At 48.7% G+C, this 13,325-nt stretch overlaps 1 protein-coding gene and 1 non-coding gene across 5 annotated transcripts in view; both read right to left on the reverse strand.

Annotated features, from left to right (window-relative positions):
* Positions 1-13,325, reverse strand: part of HNRNPUL1 (heterogeneous nuclear ribonucleoprotein U like 1) — a 35,414-nt gene that overhangs the window by 2,211 nt on the left and 19,878 nt on the right. For all 4 annotated transcript variants that reach the window (XM_055309880.1, XM_055309877.1, XM_055309879.1 and 1 more), the window contains exons 9-13: positions 13,012-13,134; positions 12,785-12,913; positions 3,065-3,233; positions 2,195-2,479; positions 897-1,186 (exon numbers count right to left, since the gene is read on the reverse strand). In XM_055309880.1, coding sequence (XP_055165855.1) covers positions 897-1,186; positions 2,195-2,479; positions 3,065-3,233; positions 12,785-12,913; positions 13,012-13,134 — 996 coding nt within the window. The remainder of the gene's footprint in view (positions 1-896; positions 1,187-2,194; positions 2,480-3,064; positions 3,234-12,784; positions 12,914-13,011; positions 13,135-13,325) is intronic.
* Positions 3,755-3,862, reverse strand: LOC129501151 (U6 spliceosomal RNA). Its single transcript, XR_008662691.1, has one exon. It is a non-coding gene; the product is annotated as a U6 spliceosomal RNA (small nuclear RNA).

Below are 13,325 nucleotides of genomic sequence, written 5' to 3' on the forward strand. Positions count from 1 at the left end.
GAGAAAGAAGCCGAAGCTCAGGGAAGTGAAATCACTGAGCTCAAGTCACACAGTAAAAAGTGGTGGAGCAGGGACTCAGCCTCTGGTCTGTCTAGTTCCAGAGTCTTACCCACAAAGTTGTAATACCACCCATCCCTTGCAACAAACCTCGAAAATGAGTTCTACTAACAGCTCTAGTCCTTCATGAAAAAAATGAGGTCCACAGAGGTTAAACTGTGCAAGGTTATAGAACCAAGATGTTGTGGGGCTGGGGTTTGAATCTGTGCCTTCCTATCCTGTTCTAGGAAATATTCTGGTTAGACCAGGACTGGGAGCCATTCATCTGTCTCTTGTCAGCTGTTCTCAGGCCTGGCATCTGAAAGACACTCACGAAAGGGCTATGGACTGCTCTGGTTAACAGGGGCCTGTACATTCCAGAGCCCAAGCACCGGCTTTTGGAGAACTGGAACCAAGCCAGAAGCTGCTCCAGAGTGAAGCTCTCAGGGCCCAGGGCAAGACCTCCCAAACTTAGGGTCTGTCTCCATATGCTGGAGATAAGGGGGTTGGCTCCTTCCTCCAACCTAGGGAAAAGGAAACCCAATCAAGTACTTCCACCAGGATTTAGCAGAGGCGACACCACCACGAGAAATGTACTTGCTGGAGCAACCAATGCTCACAGCACACAACCCTAAGGGGTTGGGAGAATGGGTAGGTTCCCAATTTATCTGGGTTTGGAAGGAATATCTAGTCTAGGGTCCGTCACAGTCAAAAGCACTGCCAGGAAGAAGGGCAGGGTTGGAGGGAAAAGCAGAGAGCCATCTTGGCCATTCCCCAGGTCCACCTCCTTTGGCTTGCGCGCGCGCGCGCACACACACACACACACACACACACAAACACACACACACATGTTCTCTCACCTGTGGAGGGCTGTAGCTGCTGACAGTGGGGGTGCTGGTATTGGCGCTTGAGCCAGGGATGTTGCTATTCTTGTTGTAGCTGCTGGCCCCTGGTGGGTTCCGAGCAGGGCTGTAGCTGGGCGGTGGGGGCGGCTGCTGGGGTGGCGGCTGCGGCGGTGGCGGCTGCTGGGGTGGTGGCTGTTGCTGGGGAGCCCGGTTGTAGCTGCCTCGGTTGTTGGAGTTGTTGTTATCCCGGCTGTTATTACCCCAGCGGTTCTGGTTGTAGCCACCACCTCCGCTGCGGTTGAAGCCTGTATCGGAGAAGCCAGGGAGAGGTCTGGTCGCTCTGAACCCTCAGACCCCCGGGCTCCTCCCCACCGCCATGCAGCCTTAATAACTCAGTCATCGCTATCTGCAGACAGGCTTGTCTTGCCCACTAGACTGTGAGCTTGGGACCAGGGCTGTTTGGGTTTCTACTGTGTCCCCAGCAACTCAATGGCTGTTGAACCAATGGGAAGGGGTGGTCAGGAAGAGGGAAACTAAGTACCGAGGACACAGCCGGTCTCTCCTGAGTCGTTGAACAGATGTGGCTGGGCCCAGAATCCTTCCCCCTGCCAGCTCCAACAGGTTTCTGGACCTCAGCTTAGCCACTGGTGTTTTGGGAAGCCTTTCCTGAGCTCCCTCCCAGGTTGGATCAGGTATCAGCCAAGCCCACACTAACCCTGGGCTTTGCCACTCGGCCCAGAATCCTTCTGGACTGTCACTACAGCCTGATGTGTCTGTCTGGGTCATGGCTGTGTCCCCAGAATCATCTAGCATAACACTGAAACAGAGTTGGGCATGCTACTTAGATCATCATACACTCTGCTTCAGAGACAGCAAACTTAGTGACAGAAAGCCTGGGCTTTGGACCACTTGGTCCCATCTCTGGATTTAGCTGGGCAAATTTACCTTTTTCAGCCCACTTCTCTATTTAACACCTGGTACCCAAAACAGTCTTAACATCGATCTTGTACTAGGTCCTGACCTGGAACCCAAGACTGGCAATTAAACTCATGGTCAGATGGAAGGGAAGATTCACCAATGACACTAGAGTGACCTGCAAAGGGGTATGGGCTTCAGGAGCAATGCCCAGGGGAAGCAAGATAGCAGGAGAGTTCCCCTGAGGGTCCAGAATTGGACTTGCTGTCGTTCTCCACCAGAATTCAGCCCATAGCTAGTCCTACAGAAATCTCATCTATTGACTGAGTAAGCAGTCACAAAGCCCAACCCTGCTCTGGGAGCCAAAAGCGGAGAAAGCCCTGTTTGAGATGTCTCACCTCCTCGGTAGTTGCCTCCTCCACCGCTACCACCCCCTCGGTTCTGGAAGCCTCCTCGGTTGCCCCCTGGTGGGCCTCTGTTGTCATAGCGCTGGAAGCTTCCACCACCGCCTCGGCCACGGAAGCCACCACCTCCACGGTTGTCAAAGCGCTTTTCAGGGGGTGGCCCAGCCTTGCGACCTTCCTCATTGTACTGCCTCACCAGCTTGTCTGCTTCTTCCCGTTGCAGCTCAATGAACAGCACCTCATCCAGGAAGTCCCCGACGTCTGGCAATGTGAAGTTGGCTAGGAAGAAGGCAGGGCCCCAGAGGGAACAGAGGTCATTATCTTCTGAGGTCTGGTCCCCTACACCCCCAGGACACTGGCCTGCCAGAAGGGAGATGGCAGAGGGGATGAGAAGTAACAAAGTGAGAAGAGTCTCAATCTTTCTGACAATGATCAAGAGTTAACAAAGACCCTCCTCTCTTCTGAAGAGGTGGCTAAGTGCCACCAAATTTAAACACTCCTTCCAGCCTCCCCAGGAGGTGGGCCAGGCACGTGGAACCAGCATTCTTATTTCTACAGAGGAGGAGACTGAAGCCTGCTCAGTACCCCACTGGTGGTATTGAGTGCGGGGCTCTGTCTTTTCCCACACATCTTCTCCCTCATCCTGCCCCAGCCCCAACTAGTCTGAAAACTGTGCTACAAGACTGCCAGCAGCTCTTCCATTCACAGCTGCACCAGACAGGGAAGGGCAGAACAGGAGTAAGGGAAGAATGGACAAGATCAAAAAAGGAATAAGCCAGGAGCTGGGGAGGAAGGGACTGCGGAAGGAGCTTTTCTCTGGAGGAGCCTGCTGTGCCGGCCCCCTGGGAACGGCTCATCTCCTACCTTTCATTTCTAGGACCGCGTGATCTGGGACATCCTTTCCTTCCTCGTCGGTTCGCTTTATTGTTCGATCTTTTAGGTCCTCATCAGTGGGACAAATTACAATGGCTTTGCGCTGGAAGCCTTCAAATGGTCTCATTTTTCGTCTCTGGGCTGACCCATAAACATTTGTCTACGGGGAGATAACAGAAGAGGCAAGAGATGGTACATTACAATTGGGCTTTTTCTTCTGTCAGGTATTATGTAGGCCAGGATTTGAGAAAAGAATGATAGTTCTCCTAAGCAGAAAAACTCAGGAAACTGCTCTTTTTACTGCTCTTAATATTCTTGAGCCGGTCCTCAGAAAATGGGACTTGGGAAAGCGGCTGCTGACAGCTGCTGATAGCTGCTGACAGGACATGGGGATGTTCCCAATGGTTAGGCTTTTAACTCCTATCTGTTCTTGGTACGCCACTTCATACCCTCTCCCCAATTCCAAAGAAACACAGGCTCATGGTAAAAACGTCAGAGGAATAAGAATTTATTTTAAGAATCCCTTTATTCGCTTACTGCCATTCCTCCTTCCCAGAGATGACCCAAATTGAATTTATGTATTTCTAGAAAGATCTGTATGAATTTTTTTCTTTCTTAAAGCATTTACTTTGAGATATGATGGAAAAATCCTAGAGGTACACATGGGAAATTGTTCATAGTTAAAATATGGAACGCTTCACGAATCTGCGTGTCATCCTCAAGCAGGGGCCATGGTAATTTTCTCTGTATCGTTCCAATTTTATTTTAGTGTATGTGCTGTTGAAATCAGCACAGATTTGTGATTTTTAAGATTTTTATTTATTCTAAGAATAAGTAAATTTAAGAATAAATTTTATTTATTCTATTTTAAGATTTTTTTTTATTTTTTATTTATTCTGAGACACAGAGAGAGAGGCAGAGTCCTAGGCAGAAAGAAAAGCAGGCTCCTTGTAGGGAGCCCAATATGGGACTTGATCCCTGCACCCGGGATCATGCCCGGAGCTGAAGGCAGACGCCAAACTGTTGAGCCATCCAAGCATCCCGATGTGTGTGATTTTTAATACAAGTGGAATCATGCTACATACTCTCTGGAAGGCTTTTTTCACTTAATGTTTCTCTAACGTTTTTCTGTGCCAGTGTTCTCTTTTAATGGCTACATAATATTCACAGAATGTTTGCCATAATTAACTAGCCCCTTCTGACAGTTTTGTGGACTGCTGTCATCAACACTGTGGTTCTTTTATTCCCCTAGTCCTTCTCTAAAGCCATCAGGCTTACCCACAGGCTTCTACCCAGAGAGCGGGACAAGGCAACAGCCCATGCTTTTTCACAAGTGCAGTTTTGCTGCTAACGTTCTGTTCCCTTCCTCTAGGTGATGCACAGGTGTGTCCTGGGCTGGTGCTGACACAAAGTGGTGCTCTAGAACACACCTGACCAAGAGTAGCAGTTGCCAACAGCTTCCATTTACTGAGTACCTTCTATGTGCTCTTTGGAACTGAGACCCAGACCTGTGGCACCCCAGGGCTCACAGATTCAGCCTGTACACCCAAATCACCTGGATGCTACTGGAAAAGAGAATAGCCCTAATGTCACTCAGGAATTACCAAACTCGTTTCTGGAGACGGGACCCAGGCACCATACAGGTATCCTCCCTATCCAAACGTAAGACACTGAAGAGAATTAGGAGTCCTGAGGAATACCTGCTTTTGAACAACTTTTAGTGGCTCTGAAAGGGACTCAAGGGAAAAGCCCTTGAGGGGCAGGTACCAAGAGACACAGAAAATACTGTATTTCCATCCTGATAGGGTGGAAAAGCCCAGGGTCAAGTCCTAGCTTGGCCATTAACTCACTCTGGCCAGTCCTTATAGTTGCTTCATCTGTAAATCAGATGAAATGCCTCCCTGCCAGGGCTGCTAAAGACTGAGCGGAAAAGGATAATAGAACAACTGCCCCAAACACAATTAAGACCTTGAGTGGGGTTTCTGAGGCAGCCTCCAGCATGGGAGCTGTCTTGATAGAGGCAGGCAGTGTGTGTGGGGGTGGCTTGGCATATCCCAACTCTAACCTAAGTTAGAGTGTGGTCAGGTCACACCCCCATGGCCCTGGGTGAACAAGTTGCACTCAACCTACTTGTCTGTAAAATCAACAGACTTTGCATTTAATGAGTCTCAAGCCCTGAAAGGGGAAAATAGTATGAATGTCATATGGTCACTATTAAGACTTCAGGAATTCATGTTGAGTAAAAGCCCTTGGTTAGCCCAGGGCCTGGTTCACAGCCAACATTCAACAAATGGGAGCCACTGTTGTTATGGCTGTTACTGGGGAGGGAGGTATGCCATGGTTAGTCTCACTGTAAAGTAAACGTGAAGTGATCCAGACCAGGGGAAGATCAAATTAATAGTGACTTCCCATCAGAAAGGCAGGGACAGAGGGACGACGCCTGGGTGGCTCAGCAGTTGAGAATCTGCCTTCAGCTCGGGGCATGATCCTCGAGTCTGGGATCAAGTCTCGCATCGGGTTCCCTGCATGAAGCCTGCTTCTCCCTCTGCCTGTATCTCTGCCTCTCTCTCTGTGTCTCTCGTGAATAAATAAACAAAATCTTAAAAAGAAAGAAAAAAAAGGCAGGGACAGGGGCCCCTGGGTGGCTCAGTTGGTTAAGCATCTGACTCTTGGTTTTGGCTCAGGCCGTGATCTCAGAGTCGTGGGTCTGATTTCTGAGCCAGGCTCTGTGCTCAGCATGAAGTGGGCTTGGGATTCTCTCTCTCCCTCTGCCTGCTCATACTCTAAAAGGCAGGTACAGTGAGACAGGGTAGAAAGAACACAGGCTTTGGGGAAGAAGCTGGGGTTTGAAATCCCAGCTGTGCCTTCTACGATTTGTGAGACTGTAGACAAGTCACCTCATTAGCCTGTGTCTCAAATTTCTTCATCTGAAATAGAGGGATCAGATATTCCTCCTCTTGGCTCTGATGAGGATTTGCAGATGTGAGTGTCTGGAATGTGGCAAGGAGGGGGCAGGGAAAGTTCCAAGTCAACACACATAGGGTGGATCTGAAAATATGGCCAAGAGGACTGACACTGTCCCAGGAGAGGCTTCCCAATGGAAAGGACCAAGGAAAGTTAAATTCGAAGAAAAGACAAGACACAAGAGATCCTCTCCCAAGGCACAAGGAAGAGGATACTGGGCTGTAGGTCGGCCAGAGGCCAAGGACCCCAGTGCACATCTGCTGGGAGATCTGGGCTGTGGGTGCAGCTGTTCTCTAAACCAATCAGACCCTTGATCCTGACACACAACAGGCAGGGATGTTCTTCCCTGTGCCCCAGGGAAAATGTTCCACCCTTCAAGGAGAGGGAGGAGGATAGTCTATGCTGCAAGCACACACCCATGCTGGGATCTGGGCCCTGAAGACTGGCCCCTGGAGAGGTCGTGGGCCACAAGTGGTTAAGAGGCACATCAGGTTACAGAGGAAAAGTCCCTCTTCCCACTGCTCTTCCTGGACTCATTCCTAAAAGCAAAACAAGGTGGCATCTGATCATAACAAGATAGAATTTGGCCTCCTCCAGCTAAATAATGAGGTTTTCTCCTGGCACAAAAGCCAGAGTGACTGTGGCTCCAGACCATTCTGTGGACAACCCATTCCACGGTTCTTGCCCATAAGAAATGATCCTATTTTGACTGCCTCAAACCCCAAGGACAGGGATAAACACCTCCTGGAGATTTTCCAAGGGCAGACCTGCCCTGCAAATGTGCTGATGAGGGGGCAGAAAATAGAAGCAATGTGGTCAAGAAGGCTAGTCCTTGAAGCTTCATGGGAGTGGGAGGAGTGGGGGTGGAGCACACTGGACTCCTAATAATAGTCAGCCCCTGTCCTGGGAAGTGGCTAGACTCTGAGGGATGGGTCCTCAGACACTCTGGAACGGAGGTACTGAGAACACACTTGGCGAGTGTTTTTAAGAGTGTCTCTCCCTCCCCTTATTCCTGGTCTTGGGGAAGGGAAGAAGAGAGTCTGAACAAGGCCAGCAGAAATCCAAATGTTTGGCTTCCTGGAGGAAAGGGAGTTAGCTGCTGGTGGCTGTTGCTACAGCAAACACAGTGAGGTCAGAGCCCTTAGGTTGGCCCAGCAATGCTATGGTCACTGGGGGCTGCTAGTGGCTGTTGCTAGGAGACCAGCACAACAGCTAGGTCAGCTCTTCCAGCTGTGTGGGATCCCTATGCCCAGCTCCTGCTTCTCCCAGTCCCACCCTGCTTAGAGATACTGACTCTAAGAAGGTCTGGGGCTGTGTTCCCTGGCTCCCCAGCTATCCTCAATCCCCAGCGAAGTGGGCCAAAGGACAGGAGTTGAGTTTCTCCAAGAAGTTCTGTGGGCAGTTCTGGTGTATGATGGTCTGGGGGAATGAGGGAGAAATACAGTAGCAGAAATAACTACGGCTGTGAGAGTCCCACTGTCTCCTGTCCAGAGCTTATAGTAGGGTCAGGCTGGCCATGACAGGAACCTGGCTGGACCCCAGAGGAGCACATTTAAAGCAGGTGACAAAGTCAGTGACAAAAGAACTCTGGGCTTGGAGGTAAACCCAGTGGAAGGAACCACAAATGGAGGAAGAGAACTGTCTGGAATTGTCAACAATGCAACAGGCTGAGGCTCTGGGGATGGGGAAGGTGGAGAAGAGAAACACCTCCCTCTCTACAACAACTGCCATCAAGAGGTGGTTTACTCTGGACCCCTCCTCTTAGCTCTAGGTTTCTGTCTCACGGGAAGGCATGGCACTCATCAACGGGGATGCAAAGCAGGACTAGGACTAATACCACAGGTTCTGATGACTGAGACAGGGTTGGCAATGCTGTCACATCCAGTTCTGCTTCTGATTACTACTGCCTGGCCTGGCTCTGTGCTGTGAGAGCCCTAAGAGAACTCATTGCCTGCAGCCCTCAACTCTGGGAATGGTTTGGGGCCCTCATACATGGCCCTGCAGAGGCCTTCTCAAAGCCTTCAGGAGAGTTCCTGCCCCTGCTCTGCACCATCTCAAAGCTCTATGGTAGGCCAGGGGCAGGCCAGGCAGGAACTCATTCCAGAGGCTTTCCATGGGTAAGAAAGGGCCCTAAAGAGCACTTGAGGCAATGTGGCCTCCTACTTCTCTGTTCGCCTTTAGCCATGTCCCTCTCTGATGAAAACATGATCCTGGTTCCCCACTGCCCTCAGGACAAAGTCTCAACTCCTTTTATCATCGTCCATGTCCTGGCCAGGCACCCCATTTCCAGACAGCTTTCCTAATTTTCCACCATAGACCCCACCATTCTTGGCTGTGATTTTTCTGGGAGGTCAGCTGAAACCTGTTCTACCAGTAAACTGACTACATTACTTCAAATAGGTTCCTTTCTCTGATGAGGCCTCAGCTTCCCCCCAAATCCAGCTATTTTTTTCTTGCCCTCCTCAGATGTCCCACAGCTCTAACACCCCCATATCAAGAGGATTGAAATCATCATGATATATAGGTCCAGGCTCCAACACAGCCTGGGATAGGGGCTGGGATTCTGGCCAAAGGCAGAATTCTGGCTCACATAGCCTCTTTCTCCTTCCCTCTAAGGATGAGCATTTCTGAGGCCAACCTCGGGAGAGCCAAATGTGGGGAGGTCTGACCACTTAGGAAAAATCAGAGGGGAAAGGGAAAAGATAGCCCTAAGCTAAGATCCTAGGACTGTAGGGATTTTGCCGGCAGTACTGTCTCTGCTCTGGGAGTTCTATCTAGCTCAGGATTCAGCTATACATCGACTTATCCCTCACTGTTGAAGTTGGTGGAGTGGGAAGTGCCAGCATCTGGCCAGGGTTCTGCTCTGAATCTTACATCCTACCTCCACGGTTTTCTGGAACCCACTTCTGGGGCTTAAGCCCACAACAGGTCAAACCACTGGCTTCAGACCTCTTCTGAGGCCTGAATAATCTATAGCTTCAGGCCCCTATTCAATCCTCCAATCTGTGGTTAATCAGAGAACTCTCCTGTTCCTCCTTCAGAGTTTAGGTTATTCTGCCTATCTGTTGGCTTGGGTCACTTGACTTGACCTGCAGGTCCCTGTACCAGGAGGCCAGCAGCCCTGAAGAGTATAGGTGCACCTGGTACAGCCCTGGACCCTGTCCCTGAACAAGCTAGCACAAACCAAGAAGGCCAACAGTGAGTCTTTTCAGAGCTCAGCTGTTCTGTGCCTGGCTGAGATGCTGGGGGCTTGACTTCCAGGGAAAGCCCACCTTGAAATGTTGAATACAGCCATTAAAGACCATTTTCCCCTAGGATTATAATCCTTCTCCACTGGGCCACATATTTGAAATGGGTTTCACAAATGATTTAATTAGGAAATGGAGGGATCCCTGGGTGGCGCAGTGGTTTAGCGCCTGCCTTTGGCCCAGGGCACAATCCTGGAGACCCGGGATTGAATCCCACGTCAGGCTCCCGGTGCATGGAGCCTGCTTCTCCCTCTGCCTGTGTCTCTGCCTCCCTCTCTCTCTCTCTCTGTGACTATCATAAATAAAAATTTAAAAAAAAAAATAATAATTAGGAAACGGAGGAAAAAAAAAAGGGCAAGGATTCTTGGGTATCCAAACAAGGAATCCTCAGGGTGCAGCTATTTTTCAAGACCTGGAGTCACACTGGGGTCAAGGTGGACTACACTTTCAAAATACCCCAAGTATGTGGCAAAGTGAGGCCTGTTTAAAAAACATAGTCTTTGGGGCACCTGGCTGGGTCAGTTGGTAGAGCATATTAACTCTTGATCTTGGGGTTATAGGTTTGAGCCCTGCCTTGGGTATAGAAGAATGAAATTAAAAAAAAGAAAAAAAGAAAAAAAGAAAAAAAGAAAAAGAAAGAAAAATAAAAGACAAAGTCTTTTAAAGGGGGAAAAGGCTGGCTATATGCATCATGAATGGGGCTGAGCTGGGACAGTAACCTTGGGTGGCCCTTAGACTATCCTGTGCTCAACTGTGTTTTTTTTTTTTTCATTAGCTCAATGACTTATTTTTTTTTTATTTTTTTAAAATTTAAAAAAAATTTTTTTAAATTTTTATTTTTTTTCAATGACTTATTTTTTATCAAAGTTTAATATTATAGGATCATGTCTTTTTTTTTTTATTTTATTTATTTATTCATGAGGGACACAGACACAGGCAGAGGAAGAAACATGCTCCTCTCAGGGAGTCTGATATGGGACTCAATCCCTGGATCCAGGATTAGGCCCTGAGCCAAAGGCAGACGCAACCACTGAACCACCCAGGTGTCTCATGTCTTGTGTTCTTTACAAATGGGAGTCTTCAGGGCTCAATCTTATGATTGCAGCATTGCTCACTGGATGAAAATACACCTTTCAGGTCCATCTTTTAGAAAAGCAACATCTAGGGTGAATCTCTCATGTCCACCATCATGTAAGAGAGCCAAAGGTGTGGCATAGCCCTGGCCAACTTTTAAGGTTTTGTAGTATGGGGTTTCATCAGCAAACCCCATATTTCCACTCAACACTTAACTTCTCAGGATCTTTTAATTTGTCTACCATAAAAAACTATCACCAGCTAATAGCTTCTTTTTATCTTTAAAAACTAATTTCTCATTGGGGCACCTGTGTGGCTTAGTCGGTTAAGTGTCTGACTCTTGATGGCAGCTCAGGTCATGATGTCAAGGTCGTGAGATCAAGCCCCACACTCAGCAGGCATAGTTGGCTGCTGTTGGCTCAGTTGGCTTCTCTCTCCCCCAACTTGTGTGCCCTCTCTATAATAAATAGATCTTTTAAAAAATTATTTAGGGGAACCCTGGGTGGCTCAGTGGTTGAGCGTTTGCCTTTGGCTCAGGGCGTGATCGCAGAGTCCCAGGACCGAGTCCCACATCAGGCTCCCTGCATGGAGCCTGCTTCTCCCTCTGCCTATGTCTCTGCTTCTCTCTCTGCGTGTGTCTCTCATGAATAAATAAATAAAATCTTAAAAAAATAAATAAATAAATAATAAAAATAAAAAAATTACTTAAAAAAACCTAGTTTCTTATTATGTGCTCTTTTCAAATGCTGGCTATGAGACTTCATTTCTTCCACTCTACACATCAACTTACTGGTTTATTATGAAAAGAATGTAACTCGAGAACAGCTAGGTGGAAGATACATAGGGCAAGATATAGGGAATGGGCACAGAAATTCTGTGCTTTCTGGGCACCACTCTCCCCAAATCTCCGTGTGTCCACAAGCCCAACCTGGAGTTCCTGCTCAATTGTTTTTGTAGAAGATGCTCACTCCTACACAAAGCCAACTTGGTTCCCTGGAGTTTCCAACCACCCTTCTGACAAGCCTACCCCCACCAGCTCCACCCTCATCAGGAAACTCTTTGAATTCATGGTAATCAAGTATCCAGGGCTGCATGTATGGAAGGCACTCCAGTAAGGGCTGGGGTGGGGTGGGGGTGGGGTGCTACTCGTATTTGCACTCACAGATTTTTAAGAAAGCCCGTGCACAAGGTTAAGGGGAGCAGAGGCTTGTTCAGAGATCCCAAAATATAGGATCTACTACTTGAGACAGCCTTTAGGACAGTATCAAGAAGGACGTCTCAAGGCGCCCAACCTAAGGAATTCATTACTCTGAGAAAGGGATCCTTAACCATGTTTGGGTCACTCATTCTTTTGAGAATGCTGAAAGCCATGAACAATCTTCCTAGCCTAACTCAAAACTGTCCAGTTTTTTTTTTTAAGATTTTATTCATTTATTCAGAGATGCAGAGAGAGAGAGAGAAGCAGAGACACAGGCAGGGGGAGAAGCAGGCTCCATGCAGAGAGCCCAACGTGGGACTCGATCCAGGGTCTCCAAGATCACGCCCTGGGCTGCAGGCGGTGCTAAACCTCTGTGCCACCGGGACTGCCCATGTCCAGTTTTTTTTTTTTTAAAGACATATCTCTGCTTGCATACAAAATTATGGTTTAATTTCAAAGGTTCTCAGATTGCCTGATGCTAAGAACCTTCCTCATAACTGATAGAAAATACATACTTAGGTATGTATCCAACAGTCATAAAAACAGGTTAACAGGGCAGCCTGGGTGGCTCAGCGGTTTAGCGCCTTCAGCTCAGGGTGTGATCCTGGAGATCTGGGATCGAGTCTCATGTTGGGCTCCCTACATGGAGCCTGCTTCGCCCTCTGCCCGTGTCTCTGCCTCTTCCTCTCTGCGTCTCTCATGAATAAATAAAATCTTTAAAAACAAACAAAAACCAGGCTAACAGCAGCTAGGACATACCTATTTTGTAGAGCAATTAACAACAATCTCCAGCTACTATGTGCCAAAACGTGTGTTACGTGGGCACCATTATGATCTCTCCCAACCAGGAGACTGAGATTTGAAGGATGAAGCCAGCTGCCCACAGGCACTCAGCTGGGAAGTAGCACAGCTTGGATTTAAGCCGAAGTTTGTACGGCTCAGAAAACCATGTCCCTTCCATTTCACTAAATAGCTCTTACCTGATGATGTTCTTTGGGCTGCTGAGAGCCTGAGCTACATCTGGATCATGACCTCAGACCTTACCCACAGACTGGGCTCAGACAACTATGCTAAGAGTCTGGGACTGTGTCATCATGTATGGCTGACTCCCTGATCAGCACTGCAGTCCCAGACATTCCGGAGAAAAAAAATAAAAGGACCAGAGAATTCTGAGGCACTCAACAGACCCCTTCCCTTTCCTGGGACATGATGGTCACCAGTAAATACCTGATCTAGAATGTAGTTGCGTTTTTTGCGTGCAGCGATCTGGATGAGGCGGTTGAGGCACTGGGTGGCCTGCTGGATCAGGACGTCCCAGCGGCCAGCATAGTTCCGCTGCCGGCGTAGGCCCATCACCTGCAGGCAGAGGGTGGTGAAACGCTGGGTGGTCCTGGCTGCCAGGCAGCATTTGAGGGGTGGGAAGTGGTTACAAAGAAACCAGGAACCATGCTTACCCGCATTTTATCCATGATGGCATTGGTACCCAGAATGTTGTACTTCTTGGAGGGGTTGGAAGCTGCATGTTTGATGGCCCATGTGGTCTTACCGGCAGCGGGCAGGCCCACCATCATCAGAATCTACAAGAATGGGACAGAGTGACACTGCAGCAGTAGCAGCAGGTGGTATGGCAGCCTGGCACCACATTCACTCACTGGTGATCTCAAGGGTAACTCTAAACTTCATGGCTGCCTCCAGAAAACAGAAGCAATAATAGTGTCTACCTCACAGTGCTGCTGTTGAGATTCAAAGACATGAGGGGTCAGATGCT

This window comes from Nyctereutes procyonoides, unplaced genomic scaffold (genome assembly GCF_905146905.1).
Source record: "Nyctereutes procyonoides isolate TBG_1078 unplaced genomic scaffold, NYPRO_anot_genome, whole genome shotgun sequence".
NCBI classification, from domain to species: domain Eukaryota; kingdom Metazoa; phylum Chordata; class Mammalia; order Carnivora; family Canidae; genus Nyctereutes; species Nyctereutes procyonoides.